The following is a 12889-nucleotide window of genomic DNA, read 5'->3' as shown; positions in this document are numbered from 1 at the left end:
AGAGCATGGTTCAGTACAAGCATGCCAGGCCGGGTCTGAGGTCATCAGGCAGCATGCTGTTTGCCCCGGACTCGCCTTGTCACTTATAGTGGTAGGGCCTTTTTTGAACATTGCCCCCATCTCTGGAACTCACTGCCCAAATATCTTAGAGACACACTTGATAATTCTCACTTCCAACAATCTCTTAAAACTTATCTTTTCAGATTTGCCTTTGAATACATCTGAGATTTTTTTGATTGACCCAGAACGGGGCATTTAAGAGTTTAACTGAGAAATGCGCCCTACAACTGCAATTTTTGTTATTACCATTATTAAACCATTATTAGCTACAGCAGTAGTCTTCTACGTTGATAAAGTGCAGCGGATAAGCAAACAAATTGTGCACTTTTTGAGAAAAGCATAGTTAGTTTTTACCATAAGGTTTATTTTCAGATTTGGAGGGAAGTCAGGTTTGACTTCTAACTTTTTGTCGTGATCTACATGTATCACCTAAAAGTGGGCACAATTTCAACTGAATTGCTGTATTGTTACATGAGAAGCATTAGCGTTTAACCCAGCTTGTGATAGATGTGTCATGCATCATAAATTGCATCTAAATGTAAGACCAAGACTGAATGGCCAAGACCTTTTGTAGACCTTCACCGTATAGGTTTGTAACACAAAGTAATCTCTGTGATTGGTTTAATGTTGCAGGAGGTTTCATGTTCAAGTCAAGAGTCAAGTGAAACAATAGAAAGTGATGTCCAATCAGCCAACCTGTTAGTTGAGGTAAGTTAATAATCACTCCTGATCATAGAAAAGAACCTCGTTTGTGTTTTCACCATCAATGATGTGGTGGCTTCATAAATAGGTCAGAAATGGAGTCATTTACAAACCAGTAGCCGTACAATGTGTACAGGGTTGTGTCTGTGTTCATGTACATAATGTATGGGGTGGGCTAGAGGGAGGGGATGTACCACTTTGTTTTGTTTATATCCCAGAAATAAATCATAGAATCAAACTGAGCCTGATGGCAAGCTTGTCGGGCTACAGTTTTGTCAGGAAATGTGGAACTCTTGTTTTGCTTCTGAATATTCATAGCACAAAAGCTGCCAACGTGTTTCTGTAGTTTTGTCATACTCTGCATGCAATATAGTATTTCATTTCCTGAAGTTTCTCTCCCAATGTACATTTACATGTACAAGAAAGGCAGGCAGCAAATCTTCTTCCATAAAATTTAGGATACAGAGTTTGTCATTTGGTAATACCATGGACAGAGGAATCATACCCCATCCCCCACCTCAATTTACATTTTTGTTTATTTTTTTGTCCATGTTCATGTATCTTTTCGTCTTGTCATTATTCATTCTGCAGTTCCAGTACTAGGTCATGCAGGTGGATCATAGTGCTTAATGTGACCAATTTCCTGTCTTAAATTTACATATATTTACTAAGGCTGGGCATCCCCTAGCATCTTTAATATATTTCATATCAAGAGCTATATTTGACTGATAAGTGACTAAATTAAACCAGACTGAATACCTCTGATTTCATTTGCAAAGAGCGTACCATCAATCAACCAACAATTAGGGACATATCTCAGGCCAGGGGTTTTATTTAATGAAGGACTCCGGCAATTTCATTTAAGTAAAAGCTCTGGGAACAAGCTGACAAGTGAAAAAAAAAACAAAAAAACACAAGACATTGTTTTGTTTAACATGTGACTAGGCCTACTGGTGACCATTTTCTGGTTAGCGAATAAATTTGTTTACTCTGTTTTACAAATTTTTACCTCAGTGATAATGCACAAAATTACTTATGCTGGAGAGATGAATCTTTTTTAATACATAGTAGGGTCATCTGTTTTCTCATGTCTTGTACATGTAGTATCATTTCCTTCAACGTACAAAAGACTTAGGAACATTGCATTTTTATAACGTGTTTGAGAAAGTAGTGAATATGGAGATTTTGTGCCCGCTCAAGTTCCAGTAGGTTGATTTGCCTTTTTTCAGCTTAACAGAAATGTACATGTCTGAAGAAATTTGCTCTGGCCTTAGAAAAGGGCGTCAACCTACATGTACACTGTTTATTCAGCTTGAAAAGTAAAGTAAAACAAACAAAAAAATAAGGAATTTGCGGTAATCAGCCACTGTACAAAACTGTGCTTTTTTCTGATGAGTTTGTCAAGCAGGTTGGAATGGTGGTTTGTCTATAACTATTGCACCTTGTAAACATGTCTTGTTTTTAAATGTGGCTAAAAAATATTATAACTCAGAAAGAAAAAAGAAAAAATCCTGACCTATCGACCCTAGTTTGAAATTGCATAATAGTAGCAAAATTGTTTGCTTTTTTGTACTTGAATAAATAAAGATAATTACAAATATATTTTTCTTTGTCAGGGTGAGACACTCTCATGGACTGAGCAAAGAGTACCAAGTGATGAGGAATGTTCTGTTGAGGATGGGTGTACATCAACAAGAGATATTTATGGTAAGGTATTAACAGTTAAAGGCACTGGACACTATTGGTAATTACTCAAAATAATTATCACCATAAAACCTAACTTGGGACAAGTAATGGAGAGCTCTTGAAAGTATAACACATTGTGAGAAACAACTCCCTCTGAAGTAAAGTAGTTTTCAAGAAAAAAAGCAATTTCTCACTAAAATATTCAAATTAGATTTTCGTACCTGAGAATCAGATTTTGAGGTCTTGAGCATCTGAAAGCAAAAAACTTGTGCAACAAGTGCGTTTTTTTCCCATTATTTTCTCGCAACTTCGAAGATCAATTGAGCTAAAATGTTCACAGGTTTTGTTATTTGATGCAATGTTGAGACAAACCAATAGAGACTACTGGTCTTTGACAATTACCAAAAGTGTCCAGTGTGTTCAAAAACAGAGCCTTCCAAGAAGGGTTTTTGAGTGAGCACTGATGCAGTTATCTACTAGTTAATGGTCCCAGTCCTGGCTGAAGTTAAATTTCATTGTTATCTTATTTGATTATACTCCATAGAAGACGATACGAGTAACCTTCAATCCATCCACTCCCCACCAGGGTCATCTTCAGTAATGGACTCTTCTAGCCAAATGTCTATCCATGACATATGCAACCACTTATATAAATGTAAGTAACAACAACTGCAAATATAATATAGAAAGGTTTGCGTAACACCATGTAATGACTATCTCTAATGAGTTGGGGTGGTTCTGAAAAGAACCATTGGTTTCAACTCTTGACCTTTCTATATCGTATTTCCACCATGCAAAGTTTCAAATCCTACTTAACTGCAAATATAAGACACCAGGTAGTAGCAGACATATTGTTCACACAACTTTCTAGAATAATTATTTAGTTAAATTGAAAAGTTTGCTGTGACTTGATTTTAATACTATTGTGAATGATTAATGTTGCAAATCCTCATCTGAAATTTTAAAAGCACTTGTTTTTGATCCATTTTTGTTTGTTTGTTCAGAAATCAGTACAAACTTCACTATTTCTGCTTTCTTCCCACTTCTTAATTGTAAAGAATAACATTCCAGATGCATGTACATGCATTGTGTCTGATGCCTCTACCCACAGCTCCAAGGTAGAAAGAGTAGTGACTGCATTATTGGTTTCATTATAAGGCTTGCTAAACAATTGTTACCTCCCCCTTCCTGCTTAGATCACCAGATCAGTGAAGAGTCTGGGTTCGCGTTCCAAACCCCCCCCCCCCCCCCCTTCCAAACAAATCTTAGCACTGTAATATTTGCTTTTTTGATATTACTGGCTGCTAGTTCCTTGGGAAAAATCAAATACTTGCGATCTTGGCTGTGCTCCGTGGTCATAATGGGTCGATGTGGCTGGCAGCCAAAGGCGCCCTTGCATGCCTGCTTCTCAAACACGTTGTAGCCGCGTCCTTCGCAATTCAGCTCTAAGCTGCGAGTAAGGATGATTAGCCCCCCAAATTATTATTATTATTATTATTATTATAGTATGCAATCAGGAGACACACATTTATAAGAGCTTATGAATCAGCTGTTGAATGATATTTCGAGTTGTGTTCTTAATCCTAGTGGTGTTTGCAATGAGTGTATTCAAGTCTCTGGAAAGGCTTCTGAAGATCATCAAAGCCATGACCCCAGCTCAGTTTTTTCTCCTTCTAACTGCTTGCTTGTAAGTAGAAACATCTCATGCTCTAACATTACCTTCAAATGAACGGGAGACTTTGAAATGCTAGGTGGCAACAGACTTGCCAGGTAAATTTCCATTGTTTTAGTAATTCTGAGCATGCGCACACATTACTGAGAACAATGGATTTTACCTGGTAAGTCTGCTGCCACCAAGCGTCCAAAAGTCTCCCATTGTATAAATTATTGAATAAATTAATTGAGCTTCCTAGTTGAAAATGTTGCTTTACAAACTTATTTGCTGTGTAAAGAGAAGGAACTCTTCTGGTCAGTCGCATGCCCAAGGGGGAATCGATGTGCACTTGTTTTACCAAAATATGCCAGTCAGTATGTGATTGTGTTTTATAACACACCTCGGTTGTAAATGTAAAAAAAGAAAAGAACTTTGGAAAAGAAAGGAAGTTTTTTAGCTGCTGTTCATGGTTCAAGTCAACAGAGGGCGCTGAAACCAGTCACTATTTTAAAAGACTAGTGCCCGATCGGGGACTTCTGCGCAAAACACGCGTGTGCGCAATCACTAGACTACGTGACTATGTTCACCCCACGTGATACATTCTTGTGAATTTTTTTTTTAATGACTACAAAGCTACAAATTCATTTGCTAACAGCCATTTTGTTATCATTTGTTATCCTAGAATTATTTGTTTGACTATTTCTGCAATGATTCTCACGTACCGTATCGCCAGACTGCAGCCTCAGCTTGAGAACAAGCATCCCTCTCTGCAGTACACACAGACACTCAGCGAGTAAGTAAACATTAACATACTCCACAACTGATAGATGGAAACATGAAGTTTGAACATTGCCCAATGTCCCTAACACGTAACAAGGAGACAGACACTAGTAGGGAGGGCTTTAAAGAGCCAATCTCATAAAGATCCTTGAACTGAAAAGCGAAGACAGACTGATCAAATAGTGTTCAAGGAAGAATTATAATCTTTGAACATATAGGTATTACATGTAATGGAAGAACTGTTATCATAGACATGGTCCTAGTACTCTACAGTATGTGTGATCATACAGTGTACATGTTTTATACTAAAAATCTTAATTGGTCATTTAATCAATAATAACAATAGAAATATTAATTGTTTTTTATGTAGACATTTTCACACCCGAAGGGCTTCTCAAAGCGCTTCCAACATTATTACCCCTGGTCACTGGGCCATTTGATTCATTCTTAAAGCCATCTCACCCCCTGGGAAATATACAGCCTGTGCAATGTGCTATTAAGCCAAATAAGTCAATCACAAAAACCATCTCTTCCCTCACAGGTACCCATTTACATGTACCGCTGGGTGGGGAGAAGCACGCGGCTTTGTGTAACTGTCACATGTTATGTAATTGATGTCATGTTTTGCTTTATGTATGTAACAACGATGTCACAAGTTTATATAACTGTCACAACAGGCTTAATGTAACTGATGTCATGTTTGCTTGTTTTAACTGACGTCACAAGCGGCTTGATGTGATGTAGTTGATGTCACATATTTTGTTTGTGACTGATGCCTCATGGGGGTTTATTTCTTGTTTAGGTGGAGTAGTTTATGGTGGTCTCAACAAGCTGCTCATAGTCAACAGATTTCACAAATGTGGACCTCAATCGCTGATAATCTCAGGATGCTTGCAAAGGTCAGCATAAATATCATGTCTGTTACTTTAAGAAAATAGTCACAAATAGTAGATGTGATTTGATCGCATGGTGGATTATCAAAACTTGTCTCACAAGAGATTAACAAGGCATGAACTAAGGAGGACCGGTTTATTACAGAACTAAAATCCACATGTACTCTGAAAGTAGACAAACAGCCAAAGTAATAGCCAATTTCTTTTTATGAACAGGTCAAGGCGAGTTGTTATTCGAACTTAATTGTATTCTATGAAAAAAGGATAATATCACATGGTGTTACTGCAAGCCAAAATCTGTAGGGAAATTCTGCTCTCTGATAAACATGAAAAAAATTAAAGGAACACGTTGCCTTGGATTGGTCGAGTTGGTCTTTGAAAAGCGTTTGTAACCGTTTGTTATAAAATGCATATGATTAGAAAGATATTTTAAAAGTAGAATATAATGATCCACACAAGTATCACTCGAAATTGCGTGGTTTTCCTCTTACCTCGTCGCCAAACACGGTCGGCATTGACCGTTTTAGTTCGCAAAGTAAAAGGAAAACCACGCAATTTAGAGGCAAATATGTGTGGATCATTGTATCATTGTAAACATCTTTCCAACCATATGCACTTTATAACAAGCGGTTACAAACGCTTTTTATAGACCAACTCGTCTGATCCAAGGCAACGTGTTCCTTTAATAAACCACGCGGGACCTTCCTCACTTTAACAGTCTAACTGAATCAAACATGCTGTTGGATTTTGAATGGCTATGGTGCTTAATTACTGCTTCTTGCCTATGGTAGAACAAATCTGAGATTTTGTGATGTTTCATTTTTCCTTCAGGTACATCAGTCTCTACAGATACTGCAAGGGGAAATACAACCAACGCTAAATCATCATAATACAGCTTCTGAGACAGATGATCAACGTGTCAGGTAATCAGTTTAGAACTCATCCAGAAGATGTACCTGAACATTCCACAATGAGCTCCACCGCCCTCTATCAGCAATAGGTGATTGTCAGACACCGTTGTAGTTCATAGGATTGAAAACGTTGGATAATGAGAACAATAAGCTTGAAACTAAGGTTGGCAGTTACATCGGGTTTAAATTTGAGTCGTAGAGGTTATGAAATAACAAAAAAATCTGGTGTAAACAGATCTTGGATCACAAGACAAATAGATATGGAAAGGTTGGTGTAAACAGATCTTGGATCACAAGACAAATAGATATGGAAAGGTTGGTGTAAACAGATCTTGGATCACAAGACAAATAGATGTGGAAAGGTTGGCGGTAACACCATGATCTGACTATCTCTAAAGAGAACCTTTGATTCCAACTCACGGTCGTGAGTTAAAACCACAATACAAAGTTTCAAATTCACCTTTACACTTTAGAGACAGGGATTCCTAACAAACGAGATCAATGCCCAGTAAAAGCTGTTATGCAAACTGTTAAAGCATTTTGATTTAGGGGTTGAACAAAAAACAATTGACTAGAGTGGGATTTGAACCAATGTCCTCTGGGTGAGCGTACCGATGCTCTACCAACTGGATGAGCTGTTCTCTTTGGTTGGGTGTGCCAGTCCGAAGCAATGCAACAGTTAACCTGCCATCACTGTAAAACTGACACCAGATCAAATACAGTACAAAGGAGTTTGGCTGGTAAAACATGTACATGTAATGTATTTCTGCAAGCAGCAGTTCTCAGTGTTGCAATTAAGTGCTTATTATTTTTCAACTCAGAAACCGTATTCAATGACGACCAAAATCTGATTTCTAGGGAATCAAAGGGGACCAACATTTGTATGGCCCCAATGTGTTGTGTAAGGGCAGTTAAAAGTTATTTTCTTGTCAATCAACAGTAAAAAGATCCATCCACTGAAGGAATTAGAAATGATGTCAATATTCATAATGTCATGGTCCATGCCAAGGCCAGGCACTTCTTACCAAAAATCAAAACTGGGTTTGTTTCCACGTTTTCCAATGCCATCATGACATATCCAATGCTCCACCAAGTTCAATATGTTATAGCTAAAAACAACCAGAGTTTATTTATTATTATTATTATTATTATTATTATTATTATTATTATTATTTATTTGGCAATTCACATAAAAATACAAAAATACAAATAATGTATACGTTAAAGGATAAAACTCTTAAAAATATTAAATATATAATAATATACATCTGGATTGGAAAACAGTACAAAGGGGGATACATCAAGATATAAAAAAGGAGGACAGGCGGTAAAAGAGAAGACAAAGTACTACATGACTAAGGACAACAAAAAGACAACAACAATCCAATTTAGTGCTGGTCATAAACTCAATAAGGTAAATTGATAACAAAATGAATGGTCTTGTTAACCACTTCAAATCAATTCTGGTATCAGGTAAACAACAAATTAATAGAAATTGTTAACATTCCAGTTATTTAGTATTTGTTCCAGAAATGAGTATGTGCTGAACACTAATCCACTACTGGAGTGTTGCATTCTACTGGTACCAGCATTGGTTGCCATTGCTGGGATGTCAGTTGGCTCATGTTCTTATGTGCTTTTTATAGTAAGGTATGCCAACACAAAGTTTGTCAAAGAAGCCTGTGGTTAATAAATTATTTTAACAACCGAACACAATGTATGAAAAAGTATCCATCGCAGCTGCTATATACAAACATGTATAGCCATCACATACTAATTGCATAAATTAATTGTTAAACACTAAGTGAAATTGTATTAATTTTAAGTTGAATTAAACAATGCATTGCCACATGTATAGTCAAAAATTATTTATTAACTTATAATTGTAATGTTAATAATAGTAATAATAATAAGAAAAAGAATAAGAATAAGAATAAATAACACGGAAAAGTTTGCAGTAACACCACGTAATGAATATTTGTCTATGAGTTTGGGTGGTTCTGAAAAGAACCGTTGGTTTCAACTCTTTTTTTAGAGCTATCCCAACTCATTGAGCGATGTTTATTACATGGTGTTACCCCAAGCTTATCCATATCATATTCACACCATGCAAAGTTTCAAATCATAATAATGATAACAGTAATAATAACATTTTTTTTATTTTATAAACGAAGGCGTCTCAAAGCTCTTCCAATATTAAACTCAATCAATCACAAGAACGATCTCTGCCCTCGCAGGTACCCATTATCCCATTTATCCTTTGCTTCATTGTGTAAGAAACATGTAACACAAATATTGACTTGTGTGGGTGTGTGTGTGTGGTTGTAAGAATTTTATTATTAACAATTTCGACCAAAAGAAGATACGTAACTTCTATTGTAATGTTTAACTCACCCTGCAATTTTTGAAGACGTTTTCCCCTTTTAAATCGGGCCGCGATAGTATCAATGTCAGAATTACTTTGTACCATGTTAGACTTGGACATTCATTGATTCTTTGGGTGATCTTGCGATCCTCCTTAACACTATTTTCTCTATTGTTGAGAGGAGATTTTTTATGTTGTGGAATCACAAAAGTAAATTTGGTTTCATTTGAAAAGTTGTTAACATACGCAATTACCATCAGTACTTGACCCATCATGTTGGATGTTAAATATTTATTTGTTATGATTAGTGTTTATCTTCCCACTTTAATTAATATGGAGAACACCGTGGAGAATTGTATTTTTACAAACCAATCTGAAATAAATGTAGAAGTTTAGATGCAGCTTGATTTCATGATAGATGTGTATTTGTAAAGAAATCTTATATCCACCCACACGTTTTCGTTTCATTTGGTTGTAAGGTTTTTTTCTGCATGTACAGGGAGTTGTTGTGAATGTGAAATAAGCTAGCTCAGGTGGATAAATGCCTTGCCATGGTAATTACTACGAGGGAGTCAATGGTATTGGGTACAAGGTTTGTTATGGGTGTCTTTCATAATGGTTTGTGGTAGAACAGGTTCTCTTAAAGGGCACTCTTTGGTGTACGGTTTCATGTAGTCATTACAGAGTAATTAGAGGTCTAACAAAGTAGCAGTAAAACATGCACACAGAGGTAATACAAAGATTCTGAAGGAGCAAATTGAAATCTGCATTAATTATGTTGCACTGACTTTCCGATTCATCATTTTTGTGGTTAAAACTTGAGTTAAAACTTGAGTTACAACAGAGCATGTTTTGCAGCGGTCATGACTTTGTGTGTATAACTGATAAGACGAACAAAACAAAACTATTTCGTTTTAATTGATTGATTTCCTTCCGTTTAGAAATATTTATTATTCCAATCAAAATTCTGAAGTTATTTTATATAACCATGAAAAACAGCGTTACAAATTTATGGCATGACTTTTAAAGTATACTGATAATGTGTTTTAGTGGTAATGTTATTCAAATTTTTAACATAAAATTCACTGTGTGTACATTTAAATTCAAAATTTTACTGATATATTAAGGAAATATGTTTGTATGTATATTTATGGCTAAAAGTTTTCTATTGTCTGATTTTATATAAAGTTACTGTGTTCTAGATTTGGTGTATTTTATGTGAAACTTCAGGGACATATTTTAGCTTTGTTCCCATATGTGTAAAAGGCGAGTACATCAAAAATTAATGTTTGTATAAAATCCTAATTGAATGAAGTGTTTACATTGGTAACAGTCTTAAAAGCAGTTGTTTTAGAGAACTATTTTTACTTTGGAGGAATTAGATCCATTTTAACCATGAAATAATAAAATGTGTACTGAAGTTAGAATATATTTTTGCCACTTTAGCTCTGAGCGATATAATTAAATATGTGTGGCCTTGTCCTTTATGATGCGTAGTGTAGTGCAGGCATTTTAAACAGTTTTTAGTGGGTTTGTCTGAGACAGTTTTAAATGGGATTAAATGGTATCAGATTTGTTGTTACAATTTAAACAATTTCCTTCATTTCGTCAATGTAAAAAATTGCACATTTTGTAAGACTTTATGTTTTCAATGAATTACTGAGTTGGGTACGTGATAATGCTAAGCTAGTGTCTTCTTAGATTTAGCAAATTGTGAAGGAGTGATGTGATGTGACTACCTCATTTTTCGTTGTGCTAAACGCTAGATAGTGTCAGTGTCGGCCATAGTTTGCTGTTGTTGAAATTCACATTGCTTTTAAAACAGAAAACACTTATAGACAAAGTTCAGAATCTTGGTTATTTAGGTATACCCCAAATAATGGCTTTTTACATTACTTGCATGTCATTTTGACCATGACTGTGGCTTACCATAGCTGTATGTAAACTCAGTTGGTGTCCGGTTGTAATTTTGTTGTTGACTGGATCGATCTTCAGATCAGTAGGAGACTCCTACTATTTGTTGGTATCGCAGTATGAGCCAAGGATGTAAAAAACTAACACCTTTTGGTTTTCTCACATTCAAATGTATGTAACTTTAAACCTGTAACCTTTAACCGAGTTGGAAAACCGCCCAAAAAAAGATGGGCAATCATTTGGCTCACTCACGCTTTAATAAAAGTAAATCAAAAGTGGTTTCCCATTTTTAACTTGCCGCTCGTGACCGCCATACCGGCTTCTCTTGCTCTATCTGATGTTGCAGTCGTGGCTGATTGGCTGATGCGTGATGGGGCGTGGCTTTGGATCGTAGGTTTATTAAAGTTTGGACCGCACCCTGAAATTTGTGTTACGACATTTCTAAAAATAAGATTTTGCTTAGGCCTACTCGAAATAATTAGAAAGTTGGATTTATCTATTTATGTATTATTAATAATTGCTGACGTGTACATATATTTACCCAGCATTGTTCTATCTTGCTATAAAAAGCAACTCATAATGATGATAATAAGACTAAATCAATGGAATCACGAATTGGATTGTGTTGTTTTTGTTTTTTGTAGGTTATAAGGTTAGATTTGTTTATGAACTCGTTACGTTTAATGCTGTTCTGGCATGAAAACCACGGGCCAAATTCGGTTCAAATGTCCATCGAATTATGGTTGTCTTTTTAAGTGTTGAGACTTTGCCTGTTGAATTGAATAGGGAATTGATAAGGGCCTCATATACCTTCAAACCGAATCCAACACTTGCAATAGCTTGGAGAGTGACAACACTTTGAAAGTGTTGAATCAAACGTGTGTTTGTTAAAACGCATTTTTAAGTTTTGATCCAATGCAAAAAGAGTTAATTCAACAATTAAGTGTCAGTACAACATTTCAAAAAAAAAAGAAATCCATGGAATTCTTGTTGGATTAGCTTTCTGTTTACTGAATACTAAATGCAGGATTTTTTTTTTCAGCACTTTCAAAGTGTTGTCACCCTCCGAGGTCTTGAAGGTGTTGGTTTGGATCTGGATAATATACTCCGATAAAATCAGATACCCGCATCGCATCGGAGTTTTATGACCTGACCAATGACCTAGTGGAAATGGCTTAAGTGTGCTTTGATCGCTGTCTTGAAAGCTTTGTAGTCTCTGGATCTGGATAAAAAGTGTGCCTCCGCTCCGTCCCTGCCCTACTTTTTATTTATCTCTACTTTACTGTTCTTTTCCACCAGTATTCTTGTTGTGTGTGTTTTGTTGTTTTCCCTTTGAGGTAGGAAGACTCTACTAGGGTCGAAACGTCAGACCATTAAATATTTGTCCCCACATATTTACGATATAGGTCCTTTTGGTTGGTGAGAGCAGTTTGCAACAGGTGACTATTATTATTTTGCTCAATGTATAATGCCTTTATTAAATAACAGCAGAATGCATGCCCGAACTCACTGACACCTTTATAATAGACCTCACAGCACGAGTTTTTGTCAACCAAGGTTGGACAACTACCACAAATTAAGCCACAGACGCAAAGCAAAACAAGATAGCAACAGCTTGTATAATACAAGTATTAAAGGATATTAAATTATTCAAAACTTGAAAGTACTTCCAAAAAATTAATGTTGATTTTTGTCAGAGTTAAAACACGATTAAATGTTTGGAAAAGTTTCCGTATGGCGCCACCACTTTTTCATTCGATATGAAATAATATAGTATCTAATTTACCTCTATGAGATATCCTTTTTTGTAAAAACTAGTGAAAAAGTGGTGGCGCCATACGGAATGTTATCCAAATGGGAAATACTAGCATAATGGCTGTCAATACCCCCATCAATGCGGTTTGTTTATCAACAGTCATGACAT

At 36.0% G+C, this 12889-nt stretch overlaps 1 protein-coding gene across 4 annotated transcripts in view; it reads left to right on the top strand.

The window, feature by feature from the left end:
• Positions 1 to 7886, top strand: part of LOC117295982 (GRAM domain-containing protein 2B-like) — a 73401-nt gene extending 65515 nt beyond the window's left edge. Inside the window, exons 10-17 of one of the 4 annotated variants that reach the window (XR_004519707.1) lie at positions 694 to 768; positions 2379 to 2469; positions 2993 to 3103; positions 4036 to 4135; positions 4785 to 4895; positions 5685 to 5781; positions 6607 to 6954; positions 7049 to 7886. Coding sequence is in view for 2 of the 4 variants with exons in the window: in XM_033778809.1 (XP_033634700.1) it covers positions 694 to 768; positions 2379 to 2469; positions 2993 to 3103; positions 4036 to 4135; positions 4785 to 4895; positions 5685 to 5781; positions 6607 to 6702 (681 nt within the window). In the remaining 2 variants the exon portion in view is untranslated. Of the gene's footprint in view, positions 1 to 693; positions 769 to 2378; positions 2470 to 2992; positions 3104 to 4035; positions 4136 to 4784; positions 4896 to 5684; positions 5782 to 6606 lie in introns of all 4 variants that reach the window. The other 3 variants (XR_004519706.1, XM_033778811.1, XM_033778809.1) reach the window with 3 other exon arrangements.
• The last annotated feature ends 5003 nt before the right edge of the window (positions 7887 to 12889 follow it).

This window comes from Asterias rubens, chromosome 10 (genome assembly GCF_902459465.1).
Source record: "Asterias rubens chromosome 10, eAstRub1.3, whole genome shotgun sequence".
NCBI classification, from domain to species: Eukaryota; Metazoa; Echinodermata; class Asteroidea; order Forcipulatida; family Asteriidae; genus Asterias; species Asterias rubens.
Note: the sequence above shows the minus strand (reverse complement) of the source record. Positions and strands in the feature narration are given on the sequence as shown.